Source organism: Xenopus tropicalis, chromosome 6 (genome assembly GCF_000004195.4).
Source record: "Xenopus tropicalis strain Nigerian chromosome 6, UCB_Xtro_10.0, whole genome shotgun sequence".
Taxonomy (NCBI): Eukaryota; Metazoa; Chordata; class Amphibia; order Anura; family Pipidae; genus Xenopus; species Xenopus tropicalis.
The window spans coordinates 327653-344725 of NC_030682.2; the positions used below are offsets into that span (position 1 = coordinate 327653).

Sequence of the window (17073 nt, forward strand, 5' to 3'; positions counted from 1 at the left end):
TCTGTATGTAACACAGTGAGTGTATCTGCCCCTTACACCCCCCCCCCCCCCCAGGGCTAAGGTACAGAATATTATTCACTTTAGTGCCCATCAGCCCAATAACTTCTCTGTATGTAACACAGTGACTGTATCTGCCCCTTACACTCCCCCCCCCCCCAGGGCTAAGGTACAGAATATTATTCACTTTAGTGCCCATCAGCCCAATAACTTCTCTGTATGTAACACAGTGAGTGTATCTGCCCCTTACACTCCCCCCCAGGGCTAAGGTACAGAATATTATTCACTTTAGTGCCCATCAGCCCAATAACTTCTCTGTATGTAACACAGTGACTGTATCTGCCCCTTACACCCCCCCCCAGGGCTAAGGTACAGAATATTATTCACTTTAGTGCCCATCAGCCCAATAACTTCTCTGTATGTAACACAGTGACTGTATCTGCCCCTTACACTCCCCCCCCCAGGGCTAAGGTACAGAATATTACTCACTTTAGTGCCCATCAGCCCAATAACTTCTCTGTATGTAACACAGTGAGTGTATCTGCCCCTTACACTCCCCCCCAGGGCTAAGGTACAGAATATTATTCACTTTAGTGCCCATCAGCCCAATAACTTCTCTGTATGTAACACAGTGACTGTATCTGCCCCTTACACCCCCCCCCCAGGGCTAAGGTACAGAATATTATTCACTTTAGTGCCCATCAGCCCAATAACTTCTCTGTATGTAACACAGTGACTGTATCTGCCCCTTACACTCCCCCCCCCAGGGCTAAGGTACAGAATATTATTCACTTTAGTGCCCATCAGCCCAATAACTTCTCTGTATGTAACACAGTGACTGTATCTGCCCCTTACACCCCCCCCCCCAGGGCTAAGGTACAGAATATTATTCACTTTAGTGCCCATCAGCCCAATAACTTCTCTGTATGTAACACAGTGAGTGTATCTGCCCCTTACACCCCCCCCCCCAGGGCTAAGGTACAGAATATTATTCACTTTAGTGCCCATCAGCCCAATAACTTCTCTGTATGTAACACAGTGAGTGTATCTGCCCCTTACACCCCCCCCCCAGGGCTAAGGTACAGAATATTATTCACTTTAGTGCCCATCAGCCCAATAACTTCTCTGTATGTAACACAGTGACTGTATCTGCCCCTTACACCCCCCCCCCCCCCCCCCCCCAGGGCTAAGGTACAGAATATTATTCACTTTAGTGCCCATCAGCCCAATAACTTCTCTGTATGTAACACAGTGACTGTATCTGCCCCTTACACCCCCCCCCCCCAGGGCTAAGGTACAGAATATTACTCACTTTAGTGCCCATCAGCCCAATAACTTCTCTGTATGTAACACAGTGACTGTATCTGCCCCTTACACCCCCCCCCCCCCAGGGCTAAGGTACAGAATATTATTCACTTTAGTGCCCATCAGCCCAATAACTTCTCTGTATGTAACACAGTGAGTGTATCTGCCCCTTACACTCCCCCCCCCCAGGGCTAAGGTACAGAATATTATTCACTTTAGTGCCCATCAGCCCAATAACTTCTCTGTATGTAACACAGTGACTGTATCTGCCCCTTACACCCCCCCCCCCAGGGCTAAGGTACAGAATATTATTCACTTTAGTGCCCATCAGCCCAATAACTTCTCTGTATGTAACACAGTGACTGTATCTGCCCCTTACACCCCCCCCCCAGGGCTAAGGTACAGAATATTATTCACTTTAGTGCCCATCAGCCCAATAACTTCTCTGTATGTAACACAGTGACTGTATCTGCCCCTTACACCCCCCCCCCAGGGCTAAGGTACAGAATATTATTCACTTTAGTGCCCATCAGCCCAATAACTTCTCTGTATGTAACACAGTGAGTGTATCTGCCCCTTACACTCCCCCCCCCCAGGGCTAAGGTACAGAATATTATTCACTTTAGTGCCCATCAGCCCAATAACTTCTCTGTATGTAACACAGTGACTGTATCTGCCCCTTACACCCCCCCCCCCAGGGCTAAGGTACAGAATATTACTCACTTTAGTGCCCATCAGCCCAATAACTTCTCTGTATGTAACACAGTGACTGTATCTGCCCCTTACACCCCCCCCCCAGGGCTAAGGTACAGAATATTATTCACTTTAGTGCCCATCAGCCCAATAACTTCTCTGTATGTAACACAGTGAGTGTATCTGCCCCTTACACTCCCCCCCCCCCCAGGGCTAAGGTACAGAATATTATTCACTTTAGTGCCCATCAGCCCAATAACTTCTCTGTATGTAACACAGTGAGTGTATCTGCCCCTTACACCCCCCCCCCAGGGCTAAGGTACAGAATATTATTCACTTTAGTGCCCATCAGCCCAATAACTTCTCTGTATGTAACGCAGTGACTGTATCTGCCCCTTACACCCCCCCCCCAGGGCTAAGGTACAGAATATTACTCACTTTAGTGCCCATCAGCCCAATAACTTCTCTGTATGTAACACAGTGACTGTATCTGCCCCTTACACCCCCCCCCCCAGGGCTAAGGTACAGAATATTATTCACTTTAGTGCCCATCAGCCCAATAACTTCTCTGTATGTAACACAGTGACTGTATCTGCCCCTTACACCCCCCCCCCCCAGGGCTAAGGTACAGAATATTATTCACTTTAGTGCCCATCAGCCCAATAACTTCTCTGTATGTAACACAGTGAGTGTATCTGCCCCTTACACTCCCCCCCCCCCAGGGCTAAGGTACAGAATATTATTCACTTTAGTGCCCATCAGCCCAATAACTTCTCTGTATGTAACACAGTGAGTGTATCTGCCCCTTACACTCCCCCCCAGGGCTAAGGTACAGAATATTATTCACTTTAGTGCCCATCAGCCCAATAACTTCTCTGTATGTAACACAGTGAGTGTATCTGCCCCTTACACCCCCCCCCCAGGGCTAAGGTACAGAATATTACTCACTTTAGTGCCCATCAGCCCAATAACTTCTCTGTATGTAACACAGTGAGTGTATCTGCCCCTTACACTCCCCCCCCCAGGGCTAAGGTACAGAATATTATTCACTTTAGTGCCCATCAGCCCAATAACTTCTCTGTATGTAACACAGTGACTGTATCTGCCCCTTACACTCCCCCCCCCCCCCCCAGGGCTAAGGTACAGAATATTATTCACTTTAGTGCCCATCAGCCCAATAACTTCTCTGTATGTAACACAGTGACTGTATCTGCCCCTTACACTCCCCCCCCCCAGGGCTAAGGTACAGAATATTATTCACTTTAGTGCCCATCAGCCCAATAACTTCTCTGTATGTAACACAGTGAGTGTATCTGCCCCTTACACCCCCCCCCCCAGGGCTAAGGTACAGAATATTATTCACTTTAGTGCCCATCAGCCCAATAACTTCTCTGTATGTAACACAGTGAGTGTATCTGCCCCTTACACCCCCCCCCCAGGGCTAAGGTACAGAATATTATTCACTTTAGTGCCCATCAGCCCAATAACTTCTCTGTATGTAACACAGTGACTGTATCTGCCCCTTACACTCCCCCCCCCCCAGGGCTAAGGTACAGAATATTATTCACTTTAGTGCCCATCAGCCCAATAACTTCTCTGTATGTAACACAGTGACTGTATCTGCCCCTTACACTCCCCCCCCCCCCCCCCAGAGCTAAGGTACAGAATATTACTAACTTTAGTGCCCATCAGCCCAATAACTTCTCTGTATGTAACACAGTGACTGTATCTGCCCCTTACACTCCCCCCCCCCCCCCCAGAGCTAAGGTACAGAATATTATTCACTTTAGTGCCCATCAGCCCAATAACTTCTCTGTATGTAACACAGTGAGTGTATCTGCCCCTTACACCCCCCCCCCCAGGGCTAAGGTACAGAATATTATTCACTTTAGTGCCCATCAGCCCAATAACTTCTCTGTATGTAACACAGTGAGTGTATCTGCCCCTTACACTCCCCCCCCAGGGCTAAGGTACAGAATATTATTCACTTTAGTGCCCATCAGCCCAATAACTTCTCTGTATGTAACACAGTGAGTGTATCTGCCCCTTACACTCCCCCCCCCAGGGCTAAGGTACAGAATATTATTCACTTTAGTGCCCATCAGCCCAATAACTTCTCTGTATGTAACACAGTGACTGTATCTGCCCCTTACACCCCCCCCCCCCCCCCCCAGGGCTAAGGTACAGAATATTATTCACTTTAGTGCCCATCAGCCCAATAACTTCTCTGTATGTAACACAGTGACTGTATCTGCCCCTTACACTCCCCCCCAGGGCTAAGGTACAGAATATTATTCACTTTAGTGCCCATCAGCCCAATAACTTCTCTGTATGTAACACAGTGAGTGTATCTGCCCCTAGTTCTCTATGGAGGTTGAAGGAAAAAATATATACACAAGAGCATCGACCAATGAGAATGCTGATTAGATTCCCAGCACTATATCAGCCATTTTGATATTATCTTACATATAGAGATAATGATGGCATTTTCCCGTCATTATATGGCACAGGAATCAGACATGGGGATAAAGGGACAGACTTGTTCAGTGCTGGGAAACTGTGCTTATTGCTCCCAACTCCAATTGCAGGAACAGAGAACAGGGAGCCGGATTTACTCACATCAGCTGGGATTCTCATTGGACAGCCGGGGGGCACAAGTAGTATTTCTGCTACAGATGGAGCTGCCGCGATGGGTAACCCAGAACAATTGCCCCGGTCCCAGCTCACACTTCTGCCCATAACAGGAGCCTTTGGCTTTGGGTGGAACCCCCCGCTACTCGGGTGCCGCCAGAGGAACAGGGCAAAGGTTCTGGGTGAGCAAGGGAACCGGACTGAGGGAGCTACTAGAACCAGGCAGGCCGGGTCAGAACCAGAACAGTAGCACAATACAGAATCAGGATCCAGAAGAGAAGTCAGCAGGCAAAGGGGTGAGTCCAGGCAGAGATACAGCCAGGGGTCAGAACCAGATGGGTCAGAACCAGATGGGTCAGAACCAGATGGGTCAGAACCAAATACACAGAATAGCAGCACAGCCAGGAACACACTGGGGTAGAATTACAGCCATTGGGGCACAAGTACTATTTACCCTTGGGGCAGGAGTGGTACCATGGAGTTACCCCTAATGGCGCAGGATTTGCCCCCAGGTTCCTGCCCTGCTGTTGCTGAACGTGTCTCTGGGGCAATGAGCTGTATAGGAATAAAGTCATTTATCTCTTCCTACTGTGACTGTGTCGGCCCCTGAGTCCCGTCCTACAAACGTCCCCGGCCCATTCTGTGTCCTTATTCCTGGTGCTTTCCAGCCAACAATCAGCTGCACCATGAAGCCCCTCCCCCTGCTGGCCCCACTGTCTGTAAGCCCCACTGTCTGTCAGCCCCACTTTCTGTCAGCCCCACCGTCTGTCAGCCCCACCGTCTGTCAGCCCCACCGTCTGTCAGCCCCACCGCCTGTCAGCCCCACCGTCTGTCAGCCCCACTTTCTGCTAGCCCCACCGTCTGTCAGCCCCACCGTCTGTCAGCCCCACCGTCTGTCAGCCCCACTGTCTGTCAGCCCCACTGTCTGTCAACCCCACTTTTGACCCCACTTTAGGCCCCACTGTCTGTCAGCCCCACTATCTGCCAGCCCCGCTGCTGGTCCCACTATCTGTCAGCCCCACTTTCTGTCAGCCCCACTATCTGTCAGCCCCACTGCTGGTCCCACTATCTGTCAGCCCCACTGCTGGTCCCACTATCTGTCAGCCCCACTGCTGGTCCCACTATCTGTCAGCCCCACTATCTGTCAGCCCCACTATCTGTCAGCCCCACTTTCTGTCAGCCCCACTGTCTGTCAACCCCACTTTTGGCCCCACTGTCTGTCAGCCCCACTATCTGTCAGCCCCACTGCTGGTCCCACTATCTGTCAGCCCCACTTTCTGTCCTGTTTATTAGGATCCATAAGATATAGGTATAGGTGGATCCATTCAGCCCAAGTGGTTGTTCTTGGGGTTCGGGAATGTAAGTGCCATTCATTTGACCCTCCTGGTTCCTTGCCTGCCGCGGAGGAGCAGAATGCATTTCCCAATCTAATATAAATAGGATTAGCAGTAACGAGTACATGAAAGCGCTTAATTGCTGAGCTAACGAGTGTGTCAGCCCATTAATGAGTGGCCCGGCCCGCGCCCCAGGCGACCAATAAACATAACTGCTCATTTCATGCACATTTCAGCGCTGCCCTCTATAAAGTCTTTCCGGAAATGCTCATCATTCAGGAAGGTTCTGGGGATGATGATGAAGATGAAGAAATATGTGGAAAATGTTCCTCATTCAGAGCCAATTCCATCTCCATGAGAAGCTTGGGGCGCCTGTGCCGGGGTTGCACCCCAACTTATTCCTTATTGCATGGAGCTCAGGGAGACCCAGCCCCAGATATGGGGGGTTGCACCCCAACTTATTCCTTATTGCATGGAGCTCAGGGAGACCCAGCCCCAGATATGGGGGGTTGCACCCCAACTTATTCCTTATTGCATGGAGCTCAGGGAGACCCAGTCCCAGATATGGGGGGATACACCCCAACTTATTCCTTATTGCATGGAGCTCAGGGAGACCCAGCCCCAGATATGGGGGGTACCCCAACTTATTCCTTATTGCCTGGAGCTCAGTGAGACCCAGTCCCAGATATGGGGGGTACCCCAACTTATTCCTTATTGCATGGAGCTCAGGGAGACCCAGTCCCAGATATGGGGGGTTGCACCCCAACTTATTCCTTATTGCATGGAGCTCAGGGAGACCCAGTCCCAGATATGGGGGGTTGCACCCCAACTTATTCCTTATTGCATGGAGCTCAGGGAGACCCAGTCCCAGATATGGGGGGTTGCACCCCAACTTATTCCTTATTGCCTGGAGCTCAGGGAGACCCAGTCCCAGATATGGGGGGTTGCACCCCAACTTATTCCTTATTGCATGGAGCTCAGGGAGACCCAGTCCCAGATATGGGGGGATACACCCCAACTTATTCCTTATTGCATAGAGCTCAGGGAGACCCAGCCCCAGATATGGAGGGGTTGCACCCCAACTTATTCCTTATTGCATGGAGCTCAGGGAGACCCAGTCCCAGATATGGGGGGTTGCACCCCAACTTATTCCTTATTGCATGGAGCTCAGGGAGACCCAGTCCCAGATATGGGGGGTTGCACCCCAACTTATTCCTTATTGCCTGGAGCTCAGTGAGACCCAGTCCCAGATATGGGGGGGTACCCCAACTTATTCCTTATTGCATGGAGCTCAGGGAGACCCAGTCCCAGATATATGGGGGGTTGCACCCCAACTTATTCCTTATTGCATGGAGCTCAGGGAGACCCAGTCCCAGATATGGGGGGGTACTCCAACTTATTCCTTATTGCATGGAGCTCAGGGAGACCCAGTTCCAGATATGGGGGGTTGCACCCCAACTTATTCCTTATTGCATGGAGCTCAGGGAGACCCAGTTCCAGATATGGGGGAGTACCCCAACTTATTCCTTATTGCATGGAGCTCAGGGAGACCCAGTTCCAGATATGGGGGGGTACCCCGACTTATTCCTTATTGGATGGAGCTCAGGGAGACCCAGTTCCAGATATGGGGGGGTACCCCAACTTATTCCTTATTGTATGGAGCTCAGGGAGACCCAGTCCCAGATATGGGGGGACGTACCCCAACATTCCCATAGGGGCCCTCCTTCTGCAGGATTCACTGTTCTTGTTACCATTAATGTAGGGGCGGAGCCGCTTCCATCTTGTAATGTTGGAGACGTGAGGGTCATAACCCCTGTCACTTAAAGGGACAGTAACACCAATATGACGTACTGCAGCCTGCACTGGTACAACTGGGCCGGTTGCCTCGGCTACTATAAAGCCTTTTTCTATAGGGCTACTATACACAAACCTGCTGTGTAGCCACGGGGGCAGCCATTCAAGCTCAGGTTACAGATAGGCTCTGCAGAATACAATGGCGTTTTATATATTATCTGCTATGTAACCTGTGCGTTTTCTCCTTAAGAAACTCACATCTTGGTTTTACTTGGGCTTAGGGCCACTATGCCTTATGGGTAATGTAGGCTTACTAGCAAAACAGTTGTCAAGGAAGCTTGCAATCACCCCAAAACCAAATCTCCATTTGGCTGTGCACCCCAATACATAGGAATTGTTTCATTAGGGTGCAGACACCCCAAGGACTGATATATAGAGGGTATTTATGTATTATATAAGAGGTTTATCAGCACTTTGGTGAATCCCCCCATTGACCTGCAATTAAGCAGGGCCTAGTTAGTGTTCTATGTTCCCTTACTGGGGGGCGGGGCAAGCAGTTCTAGGGGGTTCCATTGGGCCTGGGACACCAGTGCCTATACTGTTAGTTCTGCTGGTAATCCATTAGTGGCAAAGTAGCTTTCCCTTCTAACCTTATTGCCCAAGGAGCTTACACTCATTATTAATGAGCAGTTGCCCTACAAGTAATGGACTTGGCCTTTAATAATGAATCTTATGCTAAAGACCCAGGTTTGAATCCTGATGTCCCAGCATGCGGACCCCTAAAGCCAATCTCAGCCCTAAAGCTTAACTCAGCCCTAAAGCTTAACTCAGCCCTAAAGCTTAACTCAGCCCTAAAGCTTAACTCAGCCCTAAAGCTTAACTCAGCCCTAAAGCTTAACTCAGCCCTAAAGCTTAACTCAGCCCTAAAGCTTAGCTCAGCCCTAAAGCTTAGCTCAGCCCTAAAGCCAAGCCCAGCTCTAAAGCCAAACTCAGCTCTAAAGCCAAACCCAGCTCTAAAGCCAAACTCAGCCCTAAAGCCAAACCCAGCCCTAAAGCCAAACCCAGCCCTTAAGCCAAACCCAGCCATAAAGCCAAACTCAGCCCTAAAGCCAAACTCAGCCCTAAAGCCAAACTCAGCCCTAAAGCCAAACCCAGCCCTTAAGCCAAACCCAGCCATAAAGCCAAACTCAGCCCTAAAGCCAAACTCAGCCCTAAAGCCAAACTCAGCCCTAAAGCCAAACTCAGCCCTAAAGCCAAACCCAGCCCTAAAGCCAAACCCAGCCCTAAAGCCAAACTCAGCCCTAAAGCCAAACTCAGCCCTAAAGCCAAACCCAGCCCTAAAGCCAAACTCAGCCCTAAAGCCAAACCCAGCCCTAAAGCCAAACTCAGCCCTAAAGCCAAACCCAGCCCTAAAGCCAAACCCAGCCCTAAAGCCAAACCCAGCCCTAAAGCCTAACCCAGCCCTAAAACCAAGCCCAGCTCTAAAGCCAAACTCAGCCCTAAAGCCAAACCCAGCCCTAAAGCCAAACTCAGCCCTAAAGCCAAACCCAGCCCTAAAGCCAAACCCAGCCCTAAAGCCTAACCCAGCCCTAAAACCAAGCCCAGCTCTAAAGCCAAACTCAGCCCTAAAGCCAAACCCAGCCCTAAAGCCAAACCCAGCCCTAAAGCCAAACTCAGCCCTAAAGCCAAACCCAGCCCTAAAGCCAAACCCAGCCCTAAAGCCTAACCCAGCCCTAAAACCAAGCCCAGCTCTAAAGCCAAACTCAACCCTAAAGCCAAACCCGGCCCTAAAGCCAAACCCGGCCCTAAAGCCAAACCCGGCCCTAAAGCCAAACTCAACCCTAAAGCCAAACTCAACCCTAAAGCCAAACCCAGCCCTAAAGCCAAACCCGGCCCTAAAGCCAAACTCAACCCTAAAGCCAAACTCAACCCTAAAGCCAAACTCAACCCTAAAGCCAAACTCAACCCTAAAGCCAAACTCAGCCCTAAAGCCAAACCCAGCCCTAAAGCCAAACCCGGCCCTAAAGCCAAACTCAGCCCTAAAGCCAAACCCAGCTGCTGCCCCTGTTTCCATTTTCCAAGGCAAAGGCTAGAGAGTCCCTGAGTTTGCTTCATGAAGGGCCCGGCCCTACTATACAGATGAAGAATATGAGGGACCCCAGACCTGCTCCTCCTTCTCCATCAGGGCTGATAATAGTGACATTCCCTAAAGATGCCCCAATTGGTGCAGTATAAATATATTTTCCTTATACTCTGGTCTCTGAGTTGTATAATCAGTGCAGCCCTGTCTCTTATTTCAGCCTTTAACCAATATACATGTCCCTATAGGCCCCCCACTGTTAGCCAAGGCTCCCCGAAGCTCTTTAGCAGCCCACAGGGGCCCCCCTATAATAACACAGTGCTCCCCAGTACTGAGCACACTCGTGGCTTTACAGCGGTGACATTTCATCAGATACACTTTATGACGGCATTAGTCACCGGGAAGCCATTGTGCCGGAGATGGGTCACTATGGAATTAGTGAAATGTCACATGGACCCAAATCCTGCCGGTGTCACGGTGTCTCAGCCCATCAGAACCAACAGGGAAGTGTAAAGTTTAATAGGGAGTGAATGGCTGAAACTGGAGTCACAGTGACTAACCCCCCGCGGCACCTTCTGCTCAAGGTGACTGAGAGCTTTTTGTGTGACAATAAAATGAAGGATTTTCCTCATAGAGGGTCATTCCTATCCCAAAAACACGCACTTCCTGCTCATCAGAAAGCCACGCCCACCAACTCTTACGCATAAAAGCACCGTGTTCCCAAGGAGCCCAAGCACAGCGAAGAGCCAGCGATCCAGAGATATACAGGAGAAGCACATCGACCAATCATCTCCATAGGCCCTCAGGATCCCAGAGAAGAGCCAAGGAGAGATAGGGTTCCAGCTGCAGAACTTCTCTTCCAATCACGCAGAGATCCTGGGACAGCAGTTTAGAGGTAAGTTGGGCTTATATATCTCTTATATATCCCCCCCTCCTGGGATCGTACCATTCACGGGACACACAGACAACCCAAGGGCCCACATACGTGTTAGGGCACATCAGCCAATGAATGGACAGAGGTCTGCCTTTTGCTCCCACACTACTTCCTGTTACAGCTGCATCAGTTCCTGTCAGCTGATCTCTGAGGGGGCACACAGCCCATCACAAAATGGCGGCTCAAGGGAAAGGATGTAAAAGGGCAATATTTACTGATATATATATTCCAGTTTGGTGAGATTCTTTACTAGGTCCCTTATAATATAAACTATCTGTTGGTTACGTATTCGTTCTGGGGGTGAAGTTGTCCTTTAATCAGCAATTAATTAGCCAATTATCTCTCATGTTGGAGGGCTGGATTAAATCAAACTGCTGATGTCATACAGTGAAGTCATTGGACCCTTCGAGCAGACTGAGCGCCATAACAATCCCTGGGAGGGCCACCTCTGTTGGACAACCCTGATCTAGGATGTTCCCATCTTTATATATTCATTTGGGCTAATTCATTGCTATATGTATATATTGTGCAAGGCGCAGGCATTTGGACCTTAGAAGCACAATATCTTCTAAAGAGATGAAAGCCCATTGTAATATTCTCTCCTTTACAGCCATGCTCGGCCTCTGGATCTCCCTCACCTTCTGTCTCCATGGGGTGCTCAGCCAGTTCCCAAGGGTTTGCACCACAGATGGAGCTTTGCAGACCAAGAACTGCTGCCCAAGATGGACAGATGGAACCCCGTGTGGCTTCCGCTCAGGCCGCGGTCGGTGCCGTAATGGGGTGGCATTTAGTTCATTAGCCGCTGGTCAGGTTCCCCTGTATAACGATGACCGGTGGGATTGGCCACGATATTACTATGACAGTACCTGCGAGTGCTACGGGAACTACGGCGGCTTCGATTGCGGTGACTGCAAACACGGTTACTTTGGAGAGAGATGTGAACGAAGAAAGACCTTGGTTCGGAGAGAGATCCGGGAACTTTCCTTGGTAGACAGGCGGAGGTTCTTCAGTTACTTGGCTCTTGCTAAGACCACCAAAAGCAAGGACTACGTGGTGCTCACCACCGGAGACAGGCACCACCGCGACACGTTTCGCTTTGTCGATGCTTCAATCTATGATGTGTTCGCTTGGATGCATTACTTCTCCATGAAGCCAATTATGGTCAACAGCACATTAGATGATTCCAAGAACTTTGCCCACCAAGGCCCAGTCTTCCCAGGGTGGCACCGAATGGCCCTCATGTTCTTAGAGAGAGAAATTCAGCGCATGACTGGCGACGAGGACTTTGCCTTTCCTTATTATGACTGGAGAGGGGAACAGAATTGCTCCATCTGTACCAATGATTTTATGGGGGATAATGATGTGCAAGGGAACCTGGACCCATACTCCCATTTCTCCAACTGGAGGGTGAGTAAAACCCGTTCCTTATCATTTTGCTTTGCCGTCTCTTCTATATTTGCCCATGTCTGGGCCTGTCTCTTTCTCTCACGGTAGATACCTGTACCTGTCAGAACTAGTCCGTGTGTGGGGCCAATATGAGATTTATATGTTGGGGCAAACAATTCATACATATGGCACAATTGTTCCAAATGCCAACGTGTAGTTTTATTGACTTTGGCTCTTGGCTACTGGGCATGCTCAGTTCAGGTTACTAAGCACACCCTCCAGCCTAGTAGCCAATGAAGAGATGGCATGTTTCCATAGAAACTGCTCTAGCTGTGCCCCTACATAGTAGGGAAATGAAGGGTTTACATGCCTTATAAGAAATGTTTCCGGCTTGAGCTTTCCTGGAATACGGAGGTGGGAAGGGCCCGGTTTGGTACCAAATACATGGGATTTAGCTCCCTCTCTATTTATTGTCTCCCCTCCCCCATCAGGGAATATGTAGCGGCTACGACTACCCCGATGCTTATTGCCCAGTCATCCAGGAACATCAGATGGAGACCATACTGAGGAAGCCTGGAACTGACCCGGTGGCTGCCAGGCTCCCATCCGTCCAAGATGTGGAGGATACGCTCCAATGGAGGGACCTGGACACCCCCCCATATAACGAGACGGCCACCAGAAGCTTCCGCAATGCATTAGAAGGTACAAAAAATATGTTATGTTCCTCACTTGGAAGGCAAACAGGGCAATTATATTTGTCTTTCCTGGTACACTATGGATTAAACCATTCTCAGGGCGGGGGGGGGGGGGGGGGGTGCAAGTGCTGTAGGGCTCAGCCATCCTGTTACACTATGGATTAAACCATTCTCAGGGCGGGGGGGGGGGGGGGGGGTGCAAGTGCTGTAGGGCTCAGCCATCCTGTTACACTATGGATTAAACCATTCTCAGGGCGGCAGGGGGGTGCAAGTGCTGTAGGGCTCAGCCATCCTGTTACACTATGGATTAAACCATTCTCAGGGCGGGGGGGGGGGGGGGGTGCAAGTGCTGTAGGGCTCAGCCATCCTGTTACACTATGGATTAAACCATTCTCAGGGCGGGGGGGGGGGGGTGCAAGTGCTGTAGGGCTCAGCCATCCTGTTACACTATGGATTAAACCATTCTCAGGGCGGGGGGGGGGGTGCAAGTGCTGTAGGGCTCAGCCATCCTGTTACACTATGGATTAAACCACTGTCAGGGCAGCGGGGGGTGCAAGTGCTGTAGGGCTCAGCCATCCTATTACACTATGGATTAAACCACTGTCAGGGCGGCGGGGGGTGCAAGTGCTGTAGGGCTCAGCCATCCTATTACACTATGGATTAAACCACTGTCAGGGCGGCAGAGGGTGCAAGTGCTGTAGGGCTCAGCCATCCTATTACACTATGGATTAAACCACTGTCAGGGCGGCAGAGGGTGCAAGTGCTGTAGGGCTCAGCCATCCTGTTACACTATGGATTAAACCACTGTCAGGGCGGCAGAGGGTGCAAGTGCTGTAGGGCTCAGCCATCCTGTTACACTATGGATTAAACCACTGTCAGGGCGGGGGGGGGGTTTGCTATGATTTAGGGCTCAGCCATCCTGTTACACTATGGATTAAACCACTGTCAGGGCGGGGGGGGGGGTGCTAGTGCTTTCATATACAGTAGGGTCATTCCCAAACTGTCAATTATATCCTTATAAATGGTGCTTAGTGATGTCATCAGTTATAATCAGAGCTTAATGATGTCATTTCTGTCCCATGACTCACTGAGACTTGTATATTATCATAAAGAAAGAACCCCCTGTTGTAAAATATGAGGATATTAGCAGTCTAAAAGCACTCGGCCTTCAGCCTCGGCCCTTTATATGCCCACGGAACCCCTGAGTGACTTATAATATCCTTATATTTTACAACAGGGGGTGCTTTATTCACTATATAATCTGTTTATAACATATCTCATTAACCTGTGCGCTGGTCTGGATTCAGGGTTCCTGAGGCCATCAGATGGGGTAACCCTAGAGAGGAACATGCACAACCTGGTCCATATGTACTTGGGCGGAACCATGTCCCGCGTGCCCATATCCAGTAACGACCCCATCTTTATTGTACATCACGGCTTCGTTGACAAGTAAGTTGGGAAAGAAATGGACAAAGAGTGGGCAGAGCCAATCACTGGGCAGTAGTTGGGCAACCATTGGGCTAATAGCCGACGTGGGAGAAGGGGGGCAGTTTTATACATCGGGAAACAATGTGCAGAGGGGCTGCGTCGCGCAGAACTTACCAACATGGAATCTGTGGGCCCCACAGACACAGGTTATGGGGCAGATTGGAGGGGTGTCTGCAAATGGCAGTTGCACTTATAGTCTGGTTATTCCAATTGGATGAAAGTGGCGCCCCCATGTCCCAGCGAGGGTTTGAGCCAGTTACGTTAGCCCTCGCTGGGGGCAAGTCGTACAGTAAGTTACACTGCCGGTTTCATTCCCAAGAGACGGGTTGATACCTCAAGGTCTGGCAGCCCCCCCCACCCTGGTACATACGGGGCCCCAGCTACAAATAATATGTGGGCTTGGCCTTAGCTAGGAGAGCACATATGTACATATCTACACACAGAACAGACTACATTCCCCATAATTCCCTTTTGTGAAGCCCCGCCCATAGCAACGCGGCTCAAGCCAAGCCAAGCCCGTTAGTAACAGCAGCGAGCGCGGCCGATGGAACTAAATGCGCAGAGGGTTGGGGAACATTGGGAATTAATGGCACTTACCCCTATTTACTTTGCAGAATATTTGATAAGTGGATCCAGAAATACAATATTTCCCCAAGTCTGTACCCCCCGAACGACGAGCCGGGGCAGGGCCCCAACGAGTGCTGCACCCCCTACTTCCCCTGTATCAGGAACAAGGATCTGCTGTGGAAATCCACCCAATTCGGGTACAGATATTCCTACTACAAGAACTTCTAGTCTGGGATGGAACCGCCGGTACCGAGGGCCCCAACGGCCCCGGCTCCTCCCCCTATGATCCCCCATCCCCCCATATAATACCCACCCCTCCATAATATCTGTATCTATAGAATAATATCTGTATCTATAGAATAATATCTGTATCTATAGAATAATATCTGTATCTATAGTATAATATCTGTATCTATAGAATAATATCTGTATCTATAGAATAATAAAGAGAATATCACTAATCCTTACACCTCATGTCCTTGTGCATCAATCAGAATGTAATAGAAATCATTATTGTGTCTGAGTTACCCCCTCTTCTCTGTACTTTCTCTATTTCATTACTGCCCCCCCCTTATATATTTATATATAGTGACCCCCCCCTTAACTGCCCCCCCCCCCCCCCCCCCAGTGTAACCAATCCCAAACTGGGCCAGCCTTTCCCCATAACTGAGCCCATTCCCTTTATCAGCTTAGTCGCTCTTCCCTGTACTTTCTCTATTTCATTACTGCCCCCCTTATATATTTATATATAGTGACCCCCCCCCCTTAACTGCCCCTTCCCCAGTGTAACCAATCCCAACTGGGCCAGCCTTTCCCCATAACTGAGCCCATTCCCTTTATCAGCTTAGTCGCTCTTCCCTGTACTTTCTCTATTTCATTACTGCCCCCCTTATATATAGTGACCCCCCCTTAACTGCCCCCCCCCCCAGTGTAACCAATCCCAACTGGGCCAGCCTTTCCCCATAACTGAGCCCATTCCCTTTATCAGCTTAGTCGCTCTTCCCTGTACTTTCTCTATTTCATTACTGCCCCCCCCCTTATATATTTATATATAGTGACCCCCCCTTAACTGAACCCCCCCCCCCCCCAGTGTAACCAATCCCAACTGGGCCAGCCTTTCCCCATAACTGAGCCCATTCCCTTTATCAGCTTAGTCGCTCTTCCCTGTACTTTCTCTATTTCATTACTGCCCCCCCTTATATATTTATATATAGTGACCCCCCCCCTTAACTGCCCCCCCCCCCCAGTGTAACCAATCCCAACTAGGCCAGCCTTTCCCCATAACTGAAACTGTTACCCCCACAATGGGAGCCCCCCAGCTGTAAGTGTCCCCCCCAGCCCATGGTACGTGTGTCATCAAAGGCTCAGTTGCTGCTCATTGTTACCCCCACAGAGGGAGCCCCCCAGCTGTAAGTGTAAGGGCCCCCCAGCCTATGGTATGTGTGTCATTAATGGGATCAGTCCCTGCTCATTGTTACCCCCACAGAGGGAGCCCCCCAGCTGTAAGTGTAAGGGCCCCCCAGCCTATGGTATGTGTATCATTAATGGGCTCAGTCCCTGCTCATTGTTACCCCCACAGAGGGAGCCCCCCAACTGTAAGTGTAAGGGCCCCCCAGCCTATGGTATGTGTATCATTAATGGGATCAGTCCCTGCTCATTGTTACCCCCACAGAGGGAGCCCCCCAGCTGTAAGTGTAAGGGCCCCCAAGCCTATGGTATGTGTATCATTAATGGGCTCAGTCCCTGCTCATTGTTACCCCCACAGAGGGAGCCCCCCAGCTGTAAGTGTAAGGGCCCCCCAGCCTATGGTATGTGTATCATTAATGGGCTCAGTCCCTGCTCATTGTTACCCCCACAGAGGGAGCCCCCCAGCTGTAAGTGTAAGGGCCCCCCAGCCTATGGTATGTGTATCATTAATGGGCTCAGTCGCTGCTCATTGTTACCCCCACAGAGGGAGCCCCCCAGCTGTAAGTGTAAGGGCCCCCCAGCCTATGGTATATGTATCATTAATGGGATCAGTCCCTGCTCATTGTTACCCCCACAGAGGGAGCCCCCCAGCTGTAAGTGTAAGGGCCCCCAAGCCTATGGTATGTGTATCATTAATGGGCTCAGTCCCTGCTCATTGTTACCCCCACAGAGGGAGCCCCCCAGCTGTAAGTGTAAGGGCCC

The 17073-nt window shown here is 50.2% G+C and overlaps 1 protein-coding gene across 1 annotated transcript; it reads left to right on the forward strand.

The window, feature by feature from the left end:
• Nucleotides 1–11377: 11377 nt before the first annotated feature.
• On the forward strand, nt 11378–14352 carry LOC100492641 (tyrosinase-like). The gene is made up of 3 exons (XM_031904094.1): nt 11378–12175; nt 12646–12856; nt 14157–14352. The coding sequence occupies exons 1-3, from the start codon at nt 11381–11383 to the stop codon at nt 14300–14302; spliced, it is 1152 nt and encodes a 383-aa protein (XP_031759954.1). The 5' UTR covers nt 11378–11380; the 3' UTR covers nt 14303–14352.
• The last annotated feature ends 2721 nt before the right edge of the window (nt 14353–17073 follow it).

What these genes read in the sequence shown, in the direction of transcription:
- LOC100492641 (XM_031904094.1), top strand. Translation starts at nt 11,381, where the DNA reads ATGCTCGGCCTCTGGATCTCCCTCACCTTCTGTCTCCATGGGGTGCTC. An exon ending in CCCATTTCTCCAACTGGAGG is followed by an intron (nt 12,176 to 12,645) that starts GTGAGTAAAACC and finishes CTCCCCCATCAG; the next exon opens with GGAATATGTAGCGGCTACGA. An exon ending in CTTCCGCAATGCATTAGAAG is followed by an intron (nt 12,857 to 14,156) that starts GTACAAAAAATA and finishes GTCTGGATTCAG; the next exon opens with GGTTCCTGAGGCCATCAGAT.